General features: G+C 35.4%; 1 protein-coding gene across 1 annotated transcript; it reads left to right on the top strand.

Moving 5' to 3' along the window:
* The first annotated feature begins 3418 nt into the window (after positions 1-3418).
* On the top strand, positions 3419-25589 carry LOC101058512 (sulfotransferase 1 family member D1-like). The gene is given in 7 exon segments (XM_063809293.1): positions 3419-3566; positions 6440-6564; positions 7382-7480; positions 16439-16565; positions 19537-19631; positions 22900-23080; positions 25364-25589. Coding segments are annotated over 7 exon segments (885 nt in total). The 3' UTR covers positions 25474-25589.

Raw genomic sequence — 25589 nt, forward strand, 5'->3', positions numbered from 1 at the left:
AAAAAAAAAAAAATATATATATATATATATATATATTTATATATATCCTTCTTGCTGAAGGCTAAAGCCTAAGTGTGCTAGAGGGAAACAGGGGGAAAGTCGGAGGAGTTTAAATGTAAAATCTGTGGTAAAGATCTTTAAACTTTATCATTTAGATGATGGTGTTGTGGTCAGGTTTTAGGAAGATCTCATTGATCTCAATCAATGGGGAAGGAGAGGAACTAAACTTGAGAATAGGAGGACTAATTTTAAGACCTTTGCCATAGTACAAGATAGGTAATAGTAAGGAAATAAATTAGGGCAGGTTATTTTTGGCAATAATAATGGTAATATTAATAATGGCTACCATTTATTATGTTTTATCAACATACACACTGAACCCATTATCTTATTTCTTCATCACAAGAGTTCTATAAAGTAAATTATTACTTCCATTTTAAGATTAGGAAAATGAAACCTAGGTTCATGATTTGTCTAGAATCACATTGGTTGGCAGACCTAACATATGAACTCTGAACCTAGAGACCTTACAGTCTTAACCACTAAGCCACTTCATGAAGAAAAGTTGCTATTCTGAAGGATACTTAGAAGATAAAACAACTAGATTTGTGAGTCAATTGAATATGCAAGATTCTAAAATTATTCCCATATTTCTGAGTTGTGCAATAGGGTAAAGATAGTTTCACTAAAATATTAAGTACACAGGAATCTGGGACAAGAACTGGTTCAGTGGAGAGTAAGGCTAACGGGTTAAATTTATGTTATTGAACTTGAAATGCCCAGGGAATTTCTAGAGGAAAATGGGCAAGAGTAGCTGGCTCCATAGGTCTGGAACTCAGGCCATAAAATAAAACTAAAGATAAATCTACATTCTTGAGGCATCAGCTTATAGATGGTTGTTAAAACCATGAGGAAGTGTGTAAAGTAAGATAAAAGAGCCAAGTATGGAGCTCCAAGGAAGAATAACATTTCTGGCCTAAATAAAATAGAAATACTCCTTTGGGAAATTGAGAATGCGGTAACATGGAAATCAAGAGAAGAGAGTTCCAAGGAAAATACGTGGTCAAAAATATCAAATACCATATAAAAATAAAGACACATATGGATTTTACTGTTTATACTGTGTTTCAACATTGAAAGGGCATTGGGAGTTTATGAGAAAAATCACGTTTCTTTATTTACATTCATCCCCTCTTAACTCTTTCTCACATTTCCTTACCAGTTACATCATATCATTTCTCTGTTCACAATCTTAAGTAGCCCTTAGAAGCCCAAAATTCACAACTGTCTACAATGGAAATAATTTTTTAGTCATATCTTTGATTACCCACTAGAAAGCAAATTTTATGTAGGCAAAATCTTTTCTGTCTTATGCCAGAGCAATCGTTGGCACATAGTTGGCACTTAATAGATATTATTAAAGTTATCAATGAATGAATGAGCTACACTCCTAATTATGTAGTAAGCGCCAGTCAGTATGACCTACTCACTCTACACTGGACATTTTTTTCACACTTTTCTTCTCCTTTACCTTTGTTCATGCATTGCACGCTTACACAAATGATCATAGTGTCTATGTTCAGGAAATTCCTTCCAATCTCTGACACCTGATCTCAAATGCTATCACAATTCTTCAGGTTTCTCATAGTTTCCCCAATTAGATGTTCTCCTTCTTTGAATTTTTATCATTGTGTCCTTCTATTTTGTGAGACTTAAATCCATTTAGCTTTCGCATATAAACATTTTTATTTTTAAGAATTGCACATTTATTGAGATCAGATCTTACAAAAATAAGCAATAGCTGTGTATGCATTGCACATGGTAGCTGCTTGAATAACTATTGACCATAATACATAGAAAATTATATTTAAAGCTTTCAATGAAATGAATGTACTGATCAGTGTGTCTTATACATATGTATGCACACTTTAATATGTAATTGCAATATAAATGTACTGTGATATGATCTCTTGAAAAATCATCTGATATATTTGACTATATTTCATCCGTAGGGTTTAGATTTTTTAGCATCATAATGTAGATCATAGCCAGACTTTCATTTTGGCTAACCCACGATTTTGAGTTCAAAAATAGTCACAAATTCATAGAAAAATAGATTTGGAAGGGCTCTAGGTCAGAATATATTTCAATCTCTTGTTTTATAAATGAAGAAATTGAGAAGCAAGAGGTTTTTCGTGTTTCTTTCCTCTCTTTAACTTTTACACAAGGTATTCATTATCTCTCCAAGACTTCACTTACCTTAAACTTGTTTCTTTAACCTTAACCTTTTGTCATTAATTTCTTTGCTAGACCCTGCCCCACCCCAATGTGCATTTTCTCTCACACTTGTGGTCTGTTATAGATAATTTAGATAGAATAATTCATTGGTCCACCTATAATTTAAGGGAGGGAAGTATTGATTAGGCCACCCTTGATTTTATAGTTAAGAAGATCCGTGCAGTTACAGAACTTGTTTAAGTTCCCGCTGCAATGAATTGATGTTGTTCCCGGACCAAACTGAGGGTCAGGATGCTTATTCTCATGGCCCAATAACGAGATGCAGATAAACTGAGAGAGAAGGGAGTTTTTATTTCTGTAACCGATTACAGGGAGAAGGCCTGGAGATTATTGCCAGATCGACTCAAAATCACAGTTTTTCCAGAGCTTATACACCTTCTAAGCTACATGTCTACATGTAAGTGCAAATTTATCTCAAGGCATAAGTGATTAACTTCTTTTAATCTATAACTAAGATCTGAGTCCTGAAGACGTTCCTTTGCAGTCTCAGTAAATTTACTTAATCTAAATGGGTCCCGGTGCTGGGGTGATTATCCTTGCCTCTTGCTAAATCATGGAGGTTTAGGGAGTTCCTTCAGACCCCCAATAAACTTGTTTGTGAAGGCCTGAGGGCTTTCTTCAGACCGCCAATAAAGCTTGTTTAATCTTAAACGGGTCCTGTTAAGAATGCCTTCCTTATCTTGTCATGCTTCAAGGCCCAGGAAAAGCCTAGCCAAAACTCTTGGTGGGCTTTTGTTACATTCCAGTCTTTGTATAAGGGCACTGCCTCTATGAGCTTTTAATATCTAAATTAACCACTCAGTGCTGAAACAGTTGTTATGGAGGCCTGTGTTAGCAATACCTGCCTGACACAATGGCACTGCAATTAAGGCACTTTTCACCTGACTCCAAAGTTCAGTAAATTTATTATGTATCTCAGAAAATTTTGCCTGAGGAAATGCTATAAAAGTAATTTTGCCAATAAAAAGTGCTAGCCTTATGTAATAAATGAACAGTACAAAATCCATAGTATTAAAATCTAATGCTGCTGGAGCTAGAGTAATGATAATACCACTAATATGTTAACCTATTGTTTGATTTGATTGATACTACACTTTGGTCAAAATCTAGTTTCCTCAAAATGGACAATGAGCAGCGTGTCTTCAGAAGGAAGTTAGTGGATATTCAGGGGATTCCCCTTTTCTAGAGCATTGCTGAAGAGTGGTTTCAAGTTGAATTGTTTGAGGCCTGACCAGATGATACTCTGATCTCTACCTATCCCAAATCTGGTAAGACATTTTCATTTGTTTGTACTCAATGATTTGATAGTGATCCATATGTGTAAACCCACTGATCTACAGATTATTAGTCAGGTCTAACTTGAAATTATTAAACATTTTTTGAGGAAACCCTGTGGTGGTTGCTGTGAGAGTGTCATCTTAAGTTAGACTAATTTACTTCCTATTCTGAAAGGCTACCAATTGAATAGAGAATATATCTGAGAGAAAAATTAATGTTGTTTTCTTGTTTTTCTTTTTAAATTCAAATAGAAATTATTAAAAGTGTATATATATATGTTTTGGATACATTAGAATATGTATATTCCATTATATACACACACATATCAGATATATTGGAATATACATATTCTATACATTTTGATATTTAAATATTTTGTTTATATATTTAAACAACTGCTGATTTCAGTATACAATCTCAGAAAAACTTAAGATGACTTATTAAGAATCAACAATTTTTATTTCTCCATATCTGCTATGACAGAATCTTCTGATTTACCCAGTGATAGTTGTACAGAGATATATCACAGATGAGGCTCTTTCTAGCCTTTTGTTCAGTTAAATTAATTTAGTTCACAATTAATCAACTGTTCCATAATTACCAAACCCCCTAAAGGCAACTTTCCTTTATATTCCTATTTAATTTCTTAAAGAAATACATTTCAAATAAACATATTGTGTACTGATTATTTTATATTATGTATATCAAAATTATTAAAAATATCAAAATTATTTAAAAGTAATGTGTAACAAGTCTCAGGAGGAAAGTCCTGAATTTGAGGGATGTTAATCTGCCAAAATTATGAACCTGTATGAGAACAAAGAGCTTCTTCTAGGAAGTAAACAATGCACAATACAGATTTTGGTACATGTAAAAAACAAACTTGTTTTGACAAAGCATCTTTATTTTCTTACTACTTACCTTGCCTTCTGAGTAGTTCACCAAACCCAAATTGTTTAAGACTAAAACCGCATTTCATTTCATTGTTGAAATAAGTGTTTAGAGAAGGGAAGTCAGTTACTGAGAATGTACATGTCCTTTTGTTTTTGCTATTTTTGGATATATTCAAAAGAAGAAAACCATTAAGATAATCTTTGAAAGGTACCATTATACAAATAGTTCATCTACAAGATACTCACTGAAGCTAAACTTTTTCTAGTATAGTAAAAGCTAAATGGCTACACAGTTTATTTTTTATTTTTATTTTATTTTTCTCTGTGAACTCTGCAGAGAAGTATACACATAGTTTAACATTCTTTTTCGTAGGTTTTTGTCATTTTTTCCTTTACACATGGGTGTGAACATGTCTTAAAGTTTTAAAATTATTAATATATTAGTGCCTTATTAATATTGTTACAAAAGGTACAAGTTAACTATCTCCTTAGATGAGCTAAACCATGTGCTATTTTTTTCTCTACAAAGTCCACAAACTTTTTCATTACAAAGCATACAAAATAGCTAAATTGGTATTTCTTTCAATCAGACTTCAAGGGCCGCAATTTAAAACTTTCCCCAATAAGAGATAAAATGAGTTACATTGTACTTTGAAATTTAGGTCTCTCTCCTTCTCTCTCTTTTAACTCATGAATCATTGCTTAAGCCTAAACCAGATGAAGCAGCAAAATGTTCAATGTTGGTACTGATTTGGCTCATCTGTTTTTTAGTACTAAATCTGTCTGTGATAGGATTGGGGAGATTGCCTAGTACAGGTACTCATGATTTGGAGACAAGAAGGAGGAAGAGTTGACCACAAGAAAAGACCAAAAAGGGGGCCTAATGTGCTGTAGTATCTGGGTGCAATCCAAATGTGTATCTGCATATAGATCATTATTTAAAAATGTTGTCGTGTGCATGGCTTAATCAAATGATTAACTAATTAACTTAATATTTTAGTTACTGCCTCCTATTATTTAATTTATCATTATACCTTTGGTAAAGAGGAAGAAAATGGGAACAGTTAAGGAGATACTTATTTCCTATATCTTATATTTCTTTTTTTTTAGCAGTGCCTCAATAACCTTACTGTTGAATGTACAATTAAGTATACCACAGGCACATATGATTTAGATACATTTCTCAAATAACTGGTGAGACACAATATCATAATGGTCAGAGTATCTTGATCCACTCTACTCAATCAGAATCTATTGTCTTTTTTTGTGAGTGGCACACTGGTCACTGCATGGAAAATTGCCAAGTTTTTTTCTTTTCCTTCTTTACCCTTTCACCAAATCTAGAACATTTTTACCTGAAATGCAATTCAATTCTAATAAACTTTTTGATATTAATAGGAAATTTACAAACTGATAGACATTGAAGTTGGCCACTTCCTCCACCCATTTTACCCCGGAGAGTACGTTATCATTACTCACAACCTGTCTGTTTAATACTTCCTGTTTTACCTCCTTTTTGGGTCTTATTTGTATGATATTTTAATCACATTTTACACACACACAAAAATTATATGTATGTTCAAGATAAATAAGAGCCTGGACAACACAGTGAGGCCCCTTTCCTACAAAAAATTAAAAAGTTTACCTGGGAGTGATGGTGCACAACTTAGTCCCAACTACTCAGAAAGCTGAGATGGGAGAATTGCTTGAGTCCAGGAGGCTGAGGCTGCAGTGAGCCATGATTCTGCCACTGCACTCCAGCCTGGGCAACAGAGTGAGACCCTATGTCAAAAAACAAAAACAAAAGATAGATAAGGATGGTTCCTAGGAAAGGGCAGAAGAAAGGGAGTGGAAATAAAGAATACATTTTTGTTTTAGATATTGTTACACAACTTCTCTACAGCCACTGATTATCTTATACTCTTTTCGACAGAAAAGTTTAAAGTTTTGTTAATATTTTCTTTCCTTAGGGATGACCTGGATCAGTGAAATATTGGATTTGATCTTTAACAATGGGGATGCAGAGAAATGTAAATGGGATGCAATATACAAGCGAGTGACTTTCATGGAACTTATAATTCCTGGACTCACAAATTATATTTTTTTAAATGTCTCTTTTCACTATAAGAGTAAATTCCCCCTTTTTTAAAAAGATATCTGGAGGAGTCATGACAGAAAATGACAAGCTTGGACAATTGAATCTTAAGCATCTGTAATAGAGGAGTCAGAATCTGACTGTGCCAATAATCATATTATATTCTTCCTCCATCCAAGGGTAATATCTGCATAAGAGAAGATTTTAATGTATGTAGCATGTATTCTTTCAAAGATAGATGGAAGTTTTCAATGTTTAATTATTAGGTAATCATTATACAGACAAACTTCAATATTTGATTCAATATAGAATCATGTATACTACAAGTTATCTCATATTTACAAACTCAAGGAAAAGAGATATGGATATATGATCTTGCATTATTAAATTTAAAAAATAGCCATAAGCTTCATGGCCTAGTTCAATCTTATAATTCAAATATGGGAGAGCTGGAAAGGGATTTTGAAATCCTCTAGTGCAATTTTCTCATATCATAAATGATAAACAGAAGAATACAAATAAAGAAAAATTCTAGACATTACGACTCTTGACCTGTAGCTCTTTCTGCCTCATCAAGGTGTTCTATCTGAGGATTTTATAGCCACTTATGAAGATAATAGTCTTATGTTGCTCATAGTCATAAAAGAGTCTTCTCAGAGTTTATCATTTTTTAATCTCAGTGTAGATTTTAAGAGTATATGAAGTCATATAGCCATTTTAAGCCATATAGTGGGGTTTAGAAAATCTTAGATTATATTGTAAATCATATTTATAATTCTATGTTTACATGGTAGTTTGTTAACTTTTTGTGATTGTAGGTGTTGAGCAGTTGAAAAACATGCAGTCTCCTCGATTAGTGAAAACACACCTGCCTGTTCAACTTCTCCCTTCTTCATTTTGGAAGAATAACTGTAAGGTAGCAAATCTTAAAGAGATATAATTCTTATTTGTGTTGTAAATTTTTTTTACCAATTATGCAGAAACACAAGGTGAGGGGTTGCAACCTCTAGATAAGTAATTGCAAAATAATAATGTGGCTCCTATATCCCACAGATCAAAGTAACACCAGTGGACACCAATGTTGTAGCTAGGGGTTACACTCAATGCCCAAGCACTGAGAACCTATCAACTTTTCTCAACATGCCTGTCATTCTCTAAATCCTTTGACTCATTGTCAGTTGCTTTTAAACAATGGATATTCAAATAACTCCTGAACTGCTTCTTCATTATTTAGCATAATTGTAGTTTACAAATATGCATTTATAATTGGGTACAGGCTACAAATAATATAAGATTTTATATTTAAAAATTTATTTTAAACTTTTTAAAATAAATATTTTAATTCAAGTGTAGTATTTAGATAGAAAAGTCCGTAAATCCTATGTATGCAGCTTGATGTATTTTAACAAAGTGAGTGTACCCATGAAATCAGCACCCAGATAAAAAATATAGAACATTGCTAGCACCCCAAAAGCTTTGTTCCTGCATACTTCTAGTCAGTAACCCTTATCTTCAAAGATAACCACTATCCTGAATGTTTTCATGCATTACTTTGCCTTTTTTTGTCTGTAATTGTAGAGTATATACTCTTGAATATTTGACTTCTTCCATTCAACATAATATTTGTGAGATCTATCACTGTTGTGCTTGCTATTTTATTTTTGTTTTGTTTCCTTTGATGAAGCCTGTTGGATCCCAAGATGGGAGCAAAAAGCTGCTAGTTAGATATGCAAAATCTTGTTCCCCATTCAGACCTACTGAATCAAATATTATGGAGATGGGACTCAGAAATCTGAGTTTTAACAGGACCCCCATGTGAAATTGATTCATTCTAACATTTGAAAACCTATGATTGACTGAAACCATTCCATTATGTGTATGTGAATATTCCACAAGTTACTTATCCATGTGTATTAGTCTGTTTTCATGCTGCTCATAAAGACATACTAGAGACTGGGTAATTTACAAAGAAAAAGAGGTTTAATGGACTCACAGTTCCATGTGGCTGGGGATGCCTCACAATTATTGTGGAAGGTAAAAGACACGTCTTACATGGTGGTAGACAAGAGAGAATGAGAGAGCTTGTGTAGGGACTCTCCCCTTTATAAAACCATCAGATCTTGTGAGATTTAGTCACTATCATGAAAACAGCATGAGAAAGACATGCCCCCATGATTCAATTACCCCCAACTAGGTCCCTCCCATAGCATGTGAGAATTATGGGAGCTACAATTCAAGATGAGCTTTGGATGGGGACACTCTCCCCAGAGCCAAATCACATCATTCTGCCCCAGCCTCTCCCAAATCTCATGTCCTCACATTTCAAAACTGATTATGCCTTCCTAACAGTTCCCCAAAGTCTTAACTCATTTCAGCATTTACTTAAAGGTCCACAGTCCAAAGTCTGATCTGAGACAAGGAAAGGCCCTTTCACCTATGAGCCTGTAAAATCAAAAGCAAGTTAGTTACTTCTTACATACAATGGGGGTACAGGCATTGGGTAAATACAGCCATCCCAAATGGGAGAAATTGACTAAACAAATAGGCTACAGGCCCCATTCAAGTACAAAATTCAGTGGGGCAGTCAAATCTTAAAGCTTCAAAATTATCTCCTTTAACTCCATGTCACACATCCAGGTCACAGTGATGCAAGAGGTGGGTTCCCATGGTCTTGGGCAGCTCTGTCTCTGGGTTTGCAGGATAGAGCCTCCCTCTCAGCTGCTTTCATAGTCTGGCTAGGGAGTTTCTGTGGCTTTTACAGGTACAAGGTGCAATCTGTCTGTGGATCTATCATTCTGGCATCTGGAGGATGGTGGCCCTGTTCTCACAGATCCATTAGGTAGTGCCCCAGTGGGGACTCAGTGTGGGGGCTTCCACCCCACATTTCCTTTCCTCACTGCCCTAGCAGAGGTTCTCCATGAGGGACCTTCCCCTGCAGCAAACTTATTTCTGGACCCACCCAAGCATTTCCATACATCCTCTGAAACCCAGGTGAAGGTTTCCAAAACTCAATTCTTGACTTTTGTGCATCCACAGGCTCAATACCACATGGAGGCTGCCAAAGCTTGGGGCTTGCACTCACTGAAGCTACAGCCCAAGCTGTACCTTGACCCTTTTTAGCTATGGCTAGAGCAGCTAGGATGCAGGGCACCAAGTCCCTAGCCTGCACACAGTAGGGGGCCTGGCCTGGCCCATGAAACCATTTTTTCCTCCTATGCATCTGGGCCTGTGATGGAAGGGACTTCCACAAAAGTCTCTGACATGCTCTGGAGACATTTTTCCCATTGTCTTGGTGATTAACATTTGGCTCCTCATTACTTATGCAAATTTCTGCATCTGGCTTGAATTTCTCCTTAGAAAATGTGTTTTTCTTTTTTCTACTGCATCATCAGGCTGCAAATTTTTCAAACTTTTATGCTGTGTTTGCTTTTGAAACTAAATGCTTTTAACAGCATCCAAGTCACTTCTTGATGCTTTACTGCTTAGAAATTACTTCCCCCAGATACCCTAAGTCATCTTTCTGAAGTTCAAAGTTACAAATTTCTAGGGCAGGGGAAAAATGCCAGCAGTCTATTTGCTAAAATGTAGGACGTGTCACCTTTACTCCAGCTCCCAATAAGTTTCTCATCTCCATCTGAGACCACTTTAGCCTGGATTTCATTGTGTATATCATTGTCAGCATTTTCGTCAATGCCATTCAACAAGTCTCTAGGAAGTTCCAAACTTTCACCCATTTTCCTGTCTTCTTCTGGGCCCTCCAAACTTTTCCAATTTCTCCCTCTTACCCAGTTCCAAAGTCACCTCCACATTTTTGGGTATCTTTATAGCAGCACCCCACTCTACTGGTACCAATTTACTGTATTAATCTGTTTTCTCACTGCTCATAAAGACATATCCAGGACTGGGTAATTTATAAGGAAAAAGAGGTTTAATGGACTCACAATGCCATGTGACTGGAGAGGCCTCACGATCATGTCAGAAGGTTAAAGACACATCTTATATGGCAGCAGACAAGAGAGAATGAGAGCGCTTGTGTAGGGAAACTCCCATTTATAAAACCATCAGATCTTGTGAGACTTATTCACTACCATGAGAACAGCATGGGAAAGACCCACTTCCATAATTCAATTACCTCCCACAGGGTCTCTCCCACAACACAGGGGCATTATGGGAGCTACAATTCAAGATGAGATTCGGGTGAGGACACAGCCAAACCATATCATCATGGTACTGTTGATGTGAAGTTGGATTGTTGCTAGTTTTCAGTAATTAAAACAGTGTTGCTATTCTCATTTTTATACAAGTCTTTTATTTCACATATACTCACAGATTTCTCTTGGTTATATATATATCTTGGGATAAAACTGCTGGATCTTAAGTTATGCATTTATCCAAATTAGGAGATATTTCCAAATGCTTTTCAAAACATATGCACCAGGTTTCACTTTGATCAGCATTGTATAACATTTGAAGTTATGCCACATCCTGGCCAACACAGAATATAGCTATAATGTTTAATTTTAGCCATACTAGTAAATGTCTGGTGGCATTGCAATGTTGCTTTACTTTGTATTTCCCTAATGACTTATTAGATGAAGCCCCTTTACATGGCTTATTGACCATCCAGATGTCTTTTTTGAGATACCTATTTAAATCTTTTGCCTCTTTTCCTGTAGGGGGTACCTTCTCTTTATTATTAAGTGAGAAGTTCTCTATATATTCTGGATGTGAGAAGTTCTCTATATATTCTGGATGCAAATTCTTTGATGAGATGATTATATTTCTTATATCTTAACTTACTGTTTTATTTTTGTATTTTCACTTTTCTTTTTGTGATCGATATATATGGTTTTTCCTTTATGGTTAGGGCTTTTTATTTGTTTTTAAAAATGCCTACCCCAAATCATGAGATATTCTCCCTTCTGTTTACATCTAGAGGCTTTATTGTTTTAGTTATTACCTTTAGAGCTAAATATCTGTACTTAATAAGGAGTGACAGTCTTTTTAAAAATTTCTAACAAAATAGTAATTCTGTGTCTCACTCTTTCTCCCTTGTACACATGCACAAGTCCATGTGTTATTTTCCAAATGTTTTCTGCTAGTGTAAAAGAAAAAATCTGAGACAAGTTAAATTTAACAGATTTTAATTGAGCAGAACAAATTTTATCAACCAGATAGAATTCGGGATCAAAAGTGGTTCAGAGGCTATATCCCACAAAATGGGCAGACAATATTTATAACCAAACCAATGGAAATGGGATACAGAAACAGCTTAATAGGCTGCAGTTTGGCAGTTGCCTTATTTGGTCATAGTTTGCAGCTTTCAGTCTATGATTGGCTGACATTTCGTTGCTATGACTGGTTGAAATTCAGCAACTTGTTAGGAGAGTATACACTAAGGTTAGGTTGCAGGGTGTTTATGCATTAAGTGAGGTTACTGTTTGCTATGCATGGAGGTAGCTTTAGTTGAAGCTTAGTTCAATTTCACAATAATATATAGACATAAAAGTAATATTTACAATTTGATATTTTCTTCTAAAATCTTGCTAAACTTATTTAATAAATCTAATGGCTTTTTAATAAATTCAATTTAATTTTGTATATATATGCTCCTGCTGTCAGCAAATTCCTTTTGCCTAATCCGGGTACATTTCCCTCTTTTTCTTGCCTTAATAAACTGGATACAATGTCTACTATAATGTCAAATAGGAGTAGTGAGGGCAGACATCTTGTCTTACTCTTGATTTTATGAAAAGTGCATGCAATATTTCACTGTTAAGTATGACGGTATTACCTGTTTTATTTTTGTAGATACTTTTATTTGGCTGAGGAAATTCCTTTCCAAGGTTTTTATTAGGCATGCATCCTGGATTCAGTCTAATACTTTCTTGGTGTCCATTAAGATCCATCATACAGTTTACTGTCATTTTTTTCTTTTAATATGATGAATTACATTAACTGATTTTTTTTTTTTTTGAGATGGAGTCTCGCTCTGGAGTCCAGGCTGCACTCCAGGCAGCCTCCCGAGTAGCTGGGAATACAGGTGCATGCAACCATGTCTGGCTAACTTTTGTATTTTTTAATGGAGACAGGGTTTCACCATATTGGTCAGGCTGGTCTCAAACTCCTAACCTCAGGTCATCCATCCGCCTCTGCCTCCCAAAGTGCTGGGATTACAGGCATGAACCACCGCACTCAGTCGGATTTTTCAATGTTAAAACAACCTTGTATATGTTGAATTTTGTCTAATGCTTTTTCTCCATTAAGATCTATCATATGACTTTCCATTATTTTAGTCAATTAATATGATAAATTTCATCGGTTGATTTCCAAATGTTAAAATGACTTTGCATACCTTGTTTTTAGTTATGTGTATTATTATATTTTAATATATTCTTTGATTTTGTTATGTAGTTTAAAAATGCACCTTTGATCATGAATGATATTGATCCATAGTTCTATTTTTCTGTGATGTCTTTGTCATTGGCTGCAATGGCTTTGATATTAGGGTAGTTCTGGCCTCAGGAGTTGGAAAATATTTAAGTATTTGCTCTTCTTCAATTTTTCAGAAGTGTTTGGTTAAATCATTGTCATTTTAGTCTTAAATAATTTGTACCATTGAAGCCAGCTGAACCTGAAATTTTCTTTGTCTGAAAGGCTTTTTGTTTGTTTGTTTGTTTGTTTTTCTACGAAGTCACTGTAGTTAACAGAAATAGGAGCATTCTGCTTATGTTCCTTTCCTGACTTAATGTTTGGTATTTTGTGTCTTTCAAAAAAATTGATCTATTTTGTTTAAATTGTCAAATTTTTGTAATTAAAATTGTTTGCAATATTCCTTTAATATTTGTAAAATCTGTCCAGATGTCACCTTTCTCACTCTTCATGTATTTTTTAATTTTCTTTTAGAGATAAAATATCACTCTGTCACCCAGACTGGAGTATAGTAATATAAGCATAGCTCACTGCAGTCTCAAACTCCTGGGCTCCTGTGATCCTTCAGCCTCAGCCTCCTGAGTAGCCGGAACCACAGTCATGTGCCACCACATCTGGATAATTTTTTTAAAAATTTTATGTAGAGATGGGGTTTTACCGTGTTGCCCATGTTGGTATTGAACCCCTGGCCTCAAGCAATCCTTCTGACTCCATCTCCCAAAATGCCGGGATTATGGACATGAGCCACTCCATGGCCGGCCCACTTTCTCAGTAATATTTTATCAGTTGCTTGGAGAAGTGTATTGAAATTTGACTATAAATTCTTTATTTCTCCTTTCAACTCTGTCTGTTTCAGTTTTTATAAGCAAAAGCAGTCAATAAGCATTTAATCAGTAATCATATATGGAAATGTTACTGTGTATCTACCAAATATTGTGACTGATATTATAAATACAAACATAAATAATACATTATCTGCCATCTAATTGAATTTTATTTAATTTCTACAAATACCATCAAGCTTCTTCTGCATGCCAGTCACTTCCGTGTACTCTACTGGGCAATGGTTAAAAAAGTCTGTGATCTTTGTCCTGTTTAGCATGCAGTCCTGTGGAATACCTTAAGTAGTATGAAAAAAACAGATCTATTTGAAGAATAATTACCTATCAGTAAGATAAAATAACTATCGGTAAGAAAAATAATTACCTATCAGTAAGAAAAATAATTCCTATCAGTAAAATATATTTGAAAAATAATTACCTATCAATAAGATACATTCTTTCTTATCTACCATTGCTTAATGTATTAGAAAATATTCTAAAACATTATGTAAAAAAGATTCTATTTGGCAAAGAAGTCTCATAGAGAAAAAAAATTGGTCAGCATCCTGAAGAAAGAGTAGGGACATTTTCACATATACAGGACATTTCACGGAGAGAAAACTGTGTATGCATAGGTTAAGAGATGTGAAACAGCAAGAGATATGTTAGAGATCTACAAATGGTTAAGTACAATGTGTAAAATGTAAAGTGGTGAAAATGAATATGGGAAGTAGACAATCACTAAGTCCCTACATTTGACAGAGATGTTTAGAGTACATCTTTACCCCAGCACCTTTAATAGAAAGAGGAAAATAGCTGTTCTTTTTCATTTGAAAACCTGATATTTTCATCATTATTATACAAAAAGTTTTTATACTTGTGATTATGTGTGACTTTCTTTTTTCCTTTCGAAGTCCAATTAAAAACAAGAGAGATAAGGGAGTAGACATGTAATTTATTATCTTAATTCCAGTATTAAAAATCTATAGAAGCCCCAGGAACCCATGGCTTGCTTTTAGGAAAGCTGAAAGATATCTTAATTTATTTTTTTCTTTTAAGAAATGGGGTCTTGCTTTGTCTATCACTCAGGCTGGAATGCTGTGGCATGATCATATTCACTGCAGCCTCAACTCCTGGGCTCAAATGATCATCCAGCCTCACCCCCCGGAGTAGCTGGGACTACAGGTGTCCCACACCATGCCTGGCTAATTTATTTTATTTGAAGAGACAATGTCATACTACGTTGGCCAGACTGGTCTGCACCTCCTGGCGTCAAGTTGTCTTCCTGCCTTGGCCTCCCAAAGTGCTGGGATTACAGGTATGAGCCACGGTGCCTGAGCAAGCACTGGAGGATAACTTTGAATAGTCTTCTTTTTACACTGAGGCTAGCAGAAACAGTTCCTACTAAGAAAGTTACAGGTGAGGATGATAGGTAAACAGTTGGCTTATTATCATAGTCTCTTGGAATTGAAATAAGAAGTAACTGGAAATGTTTGTAGGTTTACTATTTTCTCAAGAAGTTATGCCAGCAACAGTCTCAGCTCTTAGAGCTATATATTGAAGCTGTTGAAAAACCCTTTTTCAGCCACTCCCTTTTAATCCAAATCCTTGTCTCAGACTATGAGAACTATTAACAGTAACTTGGGAATATAAAGTTTCCTATTTTCTTTGCCCATCACTTGGGGACGAAGGAAGTTAGATGGAAGATGTTAGATGGAAGATGTTAGATGGAAGATGGCTTCTTCCTGAATGCACACTCCCTTAGGAATATATTTATTTCATGGGTGGCTGAGTCCTCAGTATTATTAGGTATGCTTCAAGTGAGAAGTAGGTTTAATAGATTTTTGCCTGAGAACCGAACCTAATTACCAATGAGACATAACAATATCATTTTTGCCTTCAAGAAGACTTGAGGCCACATATGTAAATTAAATTACAATCTCAAACCAGTAATTGCAAGTACCAATGATTGTTATGTAACCACGATCATGGGTAGAATAAAGAAGTTTTAATCTTTTGTGACTCTGAGTTTATCCAAGTAATAATTTATTTTCAATGAAATATTGGGCATTTTTTCATCTTTTAAAAAATCACTTATCCTTTTTATTAGTAGTTTTAATAAATGATGCAGAAAAATATTCTGAATTTAAGCATAATATTAACTAAGTTTTTATTAACTTAATACTTATTATAATTCTTAGATTTTATTTCCCATGTTTCAAGAGATGCTCTTGCTGGGGTGGTGACACATGCCTGTAATCCTGCTATGGTGAGGCGTAGGCATAGGTAGGAGGATTGCTCAAGCCCAGGAGTTTGAGATCAGCTTGTGCATTATAAAGAGACCTCCCACTTAAAACATCAACAACAACAACAAAAAACAAAAACAAGATAGAGAGATGTTCTTTTCTTTTCTTTTTGAGAGATAAAGAAAAAGTAGGCATGTGAGAGATGAGAACTCTTCATGTTAAAACAACATACAATTGTTGAGTATCCTACATCAGGATATAGATATAAATGCCAAAATCATGAAATAGAAAACAAGCATTCTGTTAAAGTCAGGAAAAGCTTAAAAACTATTAGACAATAGAAACAAAGTCCTGCTTTTTCAAATCTCTCCACAGATGATCTACGTGGCATGGAATGCCAAAGATGTGGCTGTGTCTTATTATTATTTCCACCAGATGGCAAAAATGCACCCAGATCCTGGAACTTGGGAGGAGTTCCTGGATAAATTCATGACTGGAAAGTGTGAGTCCTGTTCATCATTTAGTCATGGAGCTCTGTAATGAAAAGCCTTCTTTTGCAAAGAGATATAAATTTTAAATATGTTTTGTGTTTATTATAAACCAATTATGTACCCAGCACTCTACTAATGCATTAGGAAGACTACAGAGGAAGCAGAATATATTATTGTCTCTTTCCTTAAAGGACTTTTGTGTTATAAGTGACAGACAGGTACTTCAGTCCCTGATCTCATCATTTTATTCACGATTAGTGAAAATTGGCAATTTATTTAAGCATTTTCCTCTTGCTATCCATGACACTGCACAAGTAAATTTTATACATATTTTAAAATTCTTTCTTATCTATCATTTCTTTATTTTTATTATATAAAATGAGTTAAAGGTTTTTTTTCTCAAGAGTTTGTTCTTCTATCTCTGTATTCTCTTCCTCAGGGAAACATATTCACGTCCACAGTAATAACTCTACCTTTAATTCTCATTTAATATTCTGTATAAACTTTATCTTTCAGGCAGATACATATCAATATCTTTCATAGATTTACTCATGCCATTCCTTGGACTAATTTTTTTGTCCATAGAATGTGATCCTTATTTTTATTATCAAAGTTCAACTCTTTATTTTAGATTCAAATGCACTCATTTTCCTCCACATCCTTTTCTTTCTTTTTTTTTTTTTTTTTTGGCTTAATAATTTCTTCATTATGATTTCAATCTCTCTGTCAAATTTCTTGTTCTGGTTGCTTATTATTTTCCTTATTTCTTTACATTCTCTGTATTTTATGGAATTCCTTGAACTTTCTTAAAAGAGCTATTTTGAAGTCTTTGTAAGACAATTCGTATATGTCCATTTCTTTAGGGTCAGTCACTGACAGATTATTTTGTCTGTTTGGTGATATCATGTTTTCCTGATTGTTCTTGATCCTTGCTGTCATGCAACAATATCATGCAACAATGTCTACACATTTGAACAGGTAGGTGCTTACTATAGTCTTTTCACACTGTCTTTATTTGGGAATGCCTGTTAACACTAAGTCTGTTCAGAGATTTTGGATGGGCCATCGGGCATGGACCCTAAGTACCAGTTGTTGCAGCATTAGTGAGTCCTAGTGTTGCAGTTATTATTTTAGCCAAGCACCATGCTTGGCTAAAAGAAGCATGTGCTACAGTTGTTTCAGCACTAGGGGTAAACTCTAAGCCTGGGGCCACGGTGCTGCAATTGTTGCAGCACTATGGGCGACCTCTAAGCCTGGGGCCACTGTGGCTGGCATGGTGCTTGGCTAAAATTCTGCGGCCACTAAGGCTAGCACAGCACTGAGGCATGTCCAAAACCCCATGGCCACTGAGGTCTGCCCGCCACTAAGGGCTATCCAGAGCCCAAGGCTGCTGTAGTTGGCTGGTGGTGATAAAGACTGAAGATTGAGTCTACCTCACAGGGGATACAGGTTCCGACCTGGTGTGGGGGCAGGTCTAGAGGCTCAGTCTACAGGCACTGGCCTGGAGTCTGAGCCCGTAGGGTTCTACCTAGTGCTTTATTTTACTGTGACATCCAAGACAAAGTCCTATACTTACTTGCTTCTCTTTCACCCAAGTACACTGTATCTCTCTCCATTTTGTGTTGCCTGGAGGGGGAAAAGGAATGACACGGATAATGCAAAACTTTTATTTCTACTCTCGTCAATGTATCTTTTATTATTATTGTGCTATAATTAGGTAATGTGGTCTCTCACCTGATTTTATTAGCTCTTATGGAGGTACTTTTGTGTGTAAAGAGTTGTTCAAATTGATATTTCTGCAAGGGCATGATCACCAAAGAGTCCTATGCTACCATCTTGCTCCACCCTCCTCTGAAGCCAATGCTTTCTTCTTTAATTGGTCTCTCTTGACTTGCGGTTAGGAGAAACCAGGCTGAACATCCAATATTTTGTTTAGAAATCTCCTCAGCTAAATATCTAAGTTTATTACTTACAAGTTACACTTCCCACAAAACACTAGAACACAATTTAGCCAACTTATTTTCCACTTTATAACAATTAATGACTTTCCTCCAATTTCCAATAACATGTTCCTCATTTGTCTGAAACCTCATCAGAGTATCTTTAATTTTTAAAGTATTTTGTTCAACATATTCCTACTAATATTCTGCTCATGATGACAGTTGTATCATGAGAGAAGTTTTCTTTATAAAATTCTTCTTTTGTTTTATAAGCCCTTATCATAATCATTCATAGCATCTATATTTCTACCAACCATCTCTTCAAGGCAATCTAAGATTTTTTTTCTAATATGTAACTCAAAGCTCTTCAACTTCTATTCATTATCTGATTCCAAAGCCCCTTCTACATTTTAGGTATTTATCACAAAAAAGTACCCCACTTCCCAGGATCAAAATCTATATTATTTTGATAAGGCTGTCATAACAAATTTCCACAGACTGGACTGGATCTGATGTTTTAAACAATAGCAATGTATTTTCTCACAGCTCTGAAGGGTAGAAGTCCAAGATCAGTATTTCATTAGGATTAGTTTCTTCTGAGGCTTTTCTTTTTGGCTTGTATATAACTGTTTTTCCCCCTATTTTCAAATGGTTAGTGAGTGTCTGTGTCCTAATTTTCTCATCCTGTAGAAACAATTGGATTAGGACCCATCTAATGCCTTAATTTTCACTTAATTATCTATTTAAAGACCCATCTCCAACTACAGTCACATTCTGAGGTACTGGGATTTAGGACTTCAACATATGAATTTTGAGAGAACAGAATTCATCTTATTATATAATAATTTTGTTCCTTCCAAGGAGATTTTAAATTCATTGAGAATAGTGGTTATCTCATATACTTCTCTTATGCTTATCCCTTTCTTGAACTAATAGCTAATCAGTGTGTGAGCATTGATAATGATGATTTGGAATAACATATAACCATTATTTATTTTATGTATAGTGTAATTTTGCAAAAAAAAAAAATCTTTCAATTTAGTGTGTTTTGGTTCCTGGTATGACCATGTGAAGGGCTGGTGGGAAAAGAAGAAAGATTATCGTATCCTTTACCTATTTTATGAAGACATGAAAGAGGTAAGAAGTAACTGCATTTTATTATTTATTTTTGAAAGAAAGAAAAGATTCATCTTCTTTGCATAATACTTTTGTTTCCTCTCTCTCTGTAAATATGACTAACTTACCATTCTTTCAATTGTAGCTTGAAAATGGATGTTTTACGCATCCACATCTTTCTAGCACCACTGCCTCCCACTCTACTTTAGACATCTAAATTTCTTTGGACAACCTCATCTTGCATTATCCATCCATAAAGAATAATATTTTAAAATTCTAAATCCTAACATGCCACTCCATGCTTCAAATCTCTTAATGGCTTTGGTCCCTACATAAAATATAAAGTAATAATTAAGAGCACACATAGAGTGACATTCTTTCATCCCCATCTATTTCTACAACCTCTTCTTATGCCACCTTTCCTTAACTCACTGAGTGTACCTGAAAAAATTTATTTACTAATTTTCATTTAACCTTTTTTTATTCTTAAGATCTTTGTCATGTGAACTTTGTGAGTCATACTTGCATTCAAAACTGAAGTCTGTGTCAGGTAAAACTGTTATTGTAGTCTACCTTCCTTAATTTGCTTAAGGTCCAGCAGCCCTCACTCAGTCTCATCTTGGTCCCTTAGATTTCTCTAAATTCCTTTAAGATAGCTGTTACTCTCATTTATCTCTAATTTGATAAATCTGTTGTACATCTCAAGAGAAACCACCTGACTCAGCTAAGATATCTGCCTCTGGCGGCTTCCTTAGTCAAATTTTCATCATCTTCTGCATCCCCCTTAAACTACTTTGTACCTGTCACTCTGAATGACAGTGAGATACTGTATTAGTCAGTTTTTGCATCATGATAAATACCTGTGGCTGGGTAATTTATAAAGAAAAGAGGTTTATAAAGAAAAGAGGTTTAATTAGCTCGTGGTTTTGCAGGCTGTACAGAAAGCATGGTGCTGGCAACCTGCCTCTAGTGAGGGCCTTAGGAAGCTTACAATTATGGCTGAAGACGATGAAGACCCAGCATGTCACATGATGAAAGTGGGAGCAAGAGAGAGAGTGGGGAGGTACCACACACTTTTAAACAACTAGATCATTGGAGAACACACTCAATATTGTGAGGCCAGAACCCAGCCATTCATGAGGCATCTGTTCCCATGATCCCAAACACCTTCCACGAGGCCCCACCTTCAACATTGGGGATTACATTTCAACATGAGATTCGGAAGAGACAAATATCCAAACTATGATATATCAGATGTTATTCTATTTATGGGTCAAGAAGCAACAAGAGGCCAGGCGCGGTGGCTCACGTCTGTAATCCCAGCACTTTGGGAGGCCGAGGTGGGCAGATCAGGAGGTCAGGAGATCCAGACCATCCTGGCTAACACGATGAAACCCTGACTCTACCAAAAATATTTTTAAAAAAATTAGCCGGGCGTGGTGGTGGGCGCCTGTAGTCCCAGCCACTCCGGAGGTTGAGGCAGGAGAATGGCGTGAACCCGGGAGGCGGAGCTTGCAGTGAGCTGAGATCACGCAACTGCACTCCAGCCTGGGAGGCAGAGAGAGACTCCGTCTCAAAAAAAAAAAAAAAAAAAAAAGAAGCAATAAGAAGTGTTTGGGTCTATAAGAGGGTAAGAATTATATTGAAAGAAAACTTTTCTACGTTGGGCCATTATAAGGTCTTCAAGCAAAGGAAGTTTAGTCTCCTCAAATATGAGAAGGGAATCTACATGTGCTGGAAGAGAACTTCATAATTACTGAAGGGTTTATGATTCTCTGTGTCATCAAATCAACAAATATTCACATTCTGAGCTTGAGCATTCCACCCTTCATCATTCTTAAATTTAACTTTCACATGTTAGACTTGGAACAACTGTGAATTTAACTTCTACAAATTAAGGTTTGTGTCTAATTTTCAACAATTGCAGCTCTGTGACTACAAGAAACAGATTTTTTAGGGCCATTCATAGAAACTCTCTGGTTCTGTTTCATTGAATTGACATGAGTCACTCAGGAAAGCTAAATCTCAGGTTGTCTTTCTGCTTGATCTTGCTAGGTAATTAAGGTTATGGCTTTATGCCTCAGTTTGATTTGAAACACTGAGAAGAACACCCACCTGACAGGTAGCAGGGCACAAACTCTGTCTAGAATGTCATGTTTCATTGTATCTAATATGCCTTCTTATGTCCAGTCTGAAGCACAGAGAAGGGAAACCTTAAGAAATACATCAAATAAATATCTCTTATTCCTTGCTGTCTTTATCTCCCCCGCCATTCTTTAGGTTAGAAAATCGTCACACCAGTTAGAATGGCGATCATTAAAAAGTCAGGAAACAACAGGTGCTAGAGAGGATGTGGAGAAATAGGAACACCTGTAAACTGGTTCAACCATTGTGGAAGACAGTGTGGCAATTCCTCAAGGATCTAGAACTAGAAATACCATTTGACCTAGCCATCCCATTACTGGGTATATACCCAAAGGATTATAAATCATGCTGCTATAAAGACACGTGGACACGTATGTTTATTGTGGCACTATTCACAATAGCAAAGACTTGGAACCAACCCAAATGTCCATCAATGATAGACTGGATTAAGAAAATGTGGGGGAGGGGGGAGGGATAGCATTAGGAGATATACCTAATGTAAACGACGAGTTAATGGGTACAGCACATCAACATGGCACATGTATACATATGTAACAAACCTGCATGTTGTGTACATGTACCCTAGAACTTAAAGTATAATAAAAAAAGGTAAAGAGATTTTCAAATATAAAATTTCAAATATATATAAAAAAAGAAAATGGACAATACTTTATTTTACTTTCCATCTTATATACTCATACTATCAAATAATCTATGTAGGTATGAGAGGTAGAAAGAGAATCTTCTTTCCACTATAAGAGAATTCTTGAGATAGGTATCAATTCTTGATGTTAAATTTGCTTAATAAAGTAGATTAACAGATCTTAAAAATTATACCTAATGATAATAACAGGGTGTTCTGTTACCATTGGTTATTCTAAAGGTGAATTCTATTTTTGAATTTGAAAGTTTGAGTATTAACGTAATCTTTTTCTTTGCAGTTTAAATATTTCTTTTAGCAGATGGTTTGCTTGGTATAATCAAGAATAGAATATGTCCTTAGAAAAGCAAAATTTAAAATGCACATAAAAATCTAAAATTATTTTATCTATTACTTTGTCATATGTAGAACCTTGGTAAATGCATTCTCTGCTTCATGACCAAATCTGCCTGAAATGATTATTTTTCTCTATAATTTCTTTATAATCCTAAGTGTGAAATTCAGAAGGTGTTAAAGTTTCTGGAGAAAGACAAGCCAGAAACAATTGTGGATAAAATCCTCCATCACAGCTCTTTTGATGTGATGAAGCAGAACTCTTGTACAAATTATACTACTATGGGAAAGAATGAGATGGACCATTATGTGTTTCCCTTCGTAAGGAAGGGTGAGGCCATCATATACTGGTTTCTGTACAGCTTGCTATTGTGATCATGGAGAGAGTAGATAACAGCAATATTGTAGGAAATGGAAAGAAATTTGGTATACTTGGGAGAGAAAAATGGAAAACTAAACAAAACAAAAAAATTTTAGAGGAAATAATCCGTGGCAAAGAAATTCTTTTTTCTCAGGAAGTCTAACATGTAAGACAAGCCTTCTAATGAGAAATATTTACTAAAAAGCATGTGTATCAATAAGCATGAGTGTTGGCACCCATTTCTATGTCAGAAGAATGCCCTTTGTCTGAATCATCTAGATACTCTCTACATTCCTTAAAAATTTTACTGTGTTAGGTAGCTAGCTTAAATAATGTTAGGCATACTAAATTAATAAAAGAGTGTCCACTCCTTGAATCTGTTGCTATGACTATGGTAAATTATTCATTCCTCATTAAAGAATCTCAGTGGCATAAAACCACACATTTCATTTCTCATTTCAGTAACATGTTGGTGGATACTAGTCACCTATGGCCACTGCACTGAGCTCTCCTGGGCTCAGCTTCCTGGATCTTCTCTTTCTGAAACCCAGGCTGAAATTGCAGCCCATATATGGATTATGCCCAATATCATGGTAGAGAGAAAGAGCAAGAGAGTCAATGAAACTTATATCTTTTGAAACTTCTTTTCAGATGTGGTGTATGTCACATATATTCAAAGTTCATTGGCCAAAGCATATTAGAAATCCAAGCTAAGTTAAGGAGGCAAGGAGGAATTGCACAACACATGATGGTGAACAGGGATGTAAAATCTTCTTATGGTAAAGAAGGGAGTAAATAATTGTTAGCAGTAAAAAAATTTAAGACATTTTTTGAGAGACAGGTGTTTTGGCTATAGACTATAAAGGGTAATGGTAATTATAATGTGTTTTCATAGGTCTCAGATTTTTTTTTTCATTTTAATTAGGAAGTATGCCATGGGTAAGTATTGCTGGGAATATCTGGATCTCGGCCAGGTACAATTTTGTCTTTCAGGAGATGTTTGGCAACTTCTGTAGACATTTTTGATTGTCACAACTAGGAGGAGACTGTTGGCATTGCATAGAGGCTAGGAAAGCTGCTAAACATCCTACAATGCCCAAGTCAGTTCTCCCTTCCCCCAGCAAAGAATTGTCTGGCTCCAACTTTCAACAGTGAATATTTAAATCAATTAAGTAAAATGCCAAAGTTGAGAAACCCTGAGCCAGATTGACATAGATATTTAGACATTTTTCCCTCTTTTTTCCTACAACCAGGCTTCCAACTATATCTCTGCATTACCCTGTGATATATTCTATGAAAATGGCATTAATTTTTCTTATCAGATATTTATTGTAAATGCTATGTCCTATATCCTTCCTGTAAGGTTTTTGATAAGGATAACATTTTGAAGACTGGGAAATTCTGTGGTAAAAAAAAAAAATGTTTAATTGCATTTAACCCAGCAATGTCCAATCTTACTTGACCATAAAACTTTTTTTTCATAAATTATCATTTGACATGGGGAAACATATATATATATATGCTTATATGTATTTATACATATGTTTATATATTTATATACATTTATATATTTATATATATGTGTGTGTATATATATATTTATTTTATTTTTATTTTTTTTGAAACAGAGTCTCGCTCTGCCCCCCAGACTGGAGTGCAGTGGTGTGATCTTGACTCACTGCAGCCACCACTCTTGGGTTCAAGTGATTCTTCTTCCTCAGCCTCCCAAATAATTGGGATTTAGGCACAAGCCACCACACCTGGCTAATTTTTGTATTTTTATTAGAGATGGGGTTTCACCATATTGACCAGGCTGGTCTCGAACTCCTGGCCTCATGTGATCTGCCGCCTCGGCCTCCCAAAGTGCTGGGATTACAGGTGTGAGCCACCACGCCCAGCCAGAAAACATAATTTTAAAAGGACTAAAAAGTCATTTATATCTTTTGTTAAGAAAATTCTTGAAACCAAAGAATCGAGATTTTGAGATGTGTTTTTTTCCCAGTGACATTTCTATAAGCTATTTAAGGGATTGTTTATTTACACAGGATACTGAAAAAATCCATGGGAATTTTCTGAAGACTAACAAGGTCTAGAAGTATGGGAGTGGAAGTTTAGAATGAGAGATATGGCACCGATATGATGTCCAAAAGTTAAAGGGGTAAAAATAAAGGGTATAGTAATTCAAATTAAAACTTGTTTCAGAAGAAACATTTTACAGTAGTCTCAAATGTGTTATTTTATATTTCTTTTTAGGTGTTTCAGGAGACTGGAAGAATCAATTCACTGTAGCCCAGTATGAGAAATTTGAAGATTATGAAAAAAAAATGAAAGAGTCCACACTGCAGTTTCGGTCAGAAATCTAAGAAGTACCTGCTTTTTCTCAATCTCCTTTAGTTAGCACTTAATTTATAAGAAAAAAATCTTTCCTGTATTTGGTAAAGGAAAATTCAGTAGTGATGTATTTCTTATTTACCCACAT

The sequence above is a fragment of the Pan troglodytes genome, chromosome 3, assembly GCF_028858775.2.
Source record: "Pan troglodytes isolate AG18354 chromosome 3, NHGRI_mPanTro3-v2.0_pri, whole genome shotgun sequence".
In the NCBI taxonomy this organism is placed as follows: Eukaryota; Metazoa; Chordata; class Mammalia; order Primates; family Hominidae; genus Pan; species Pan troglodytes.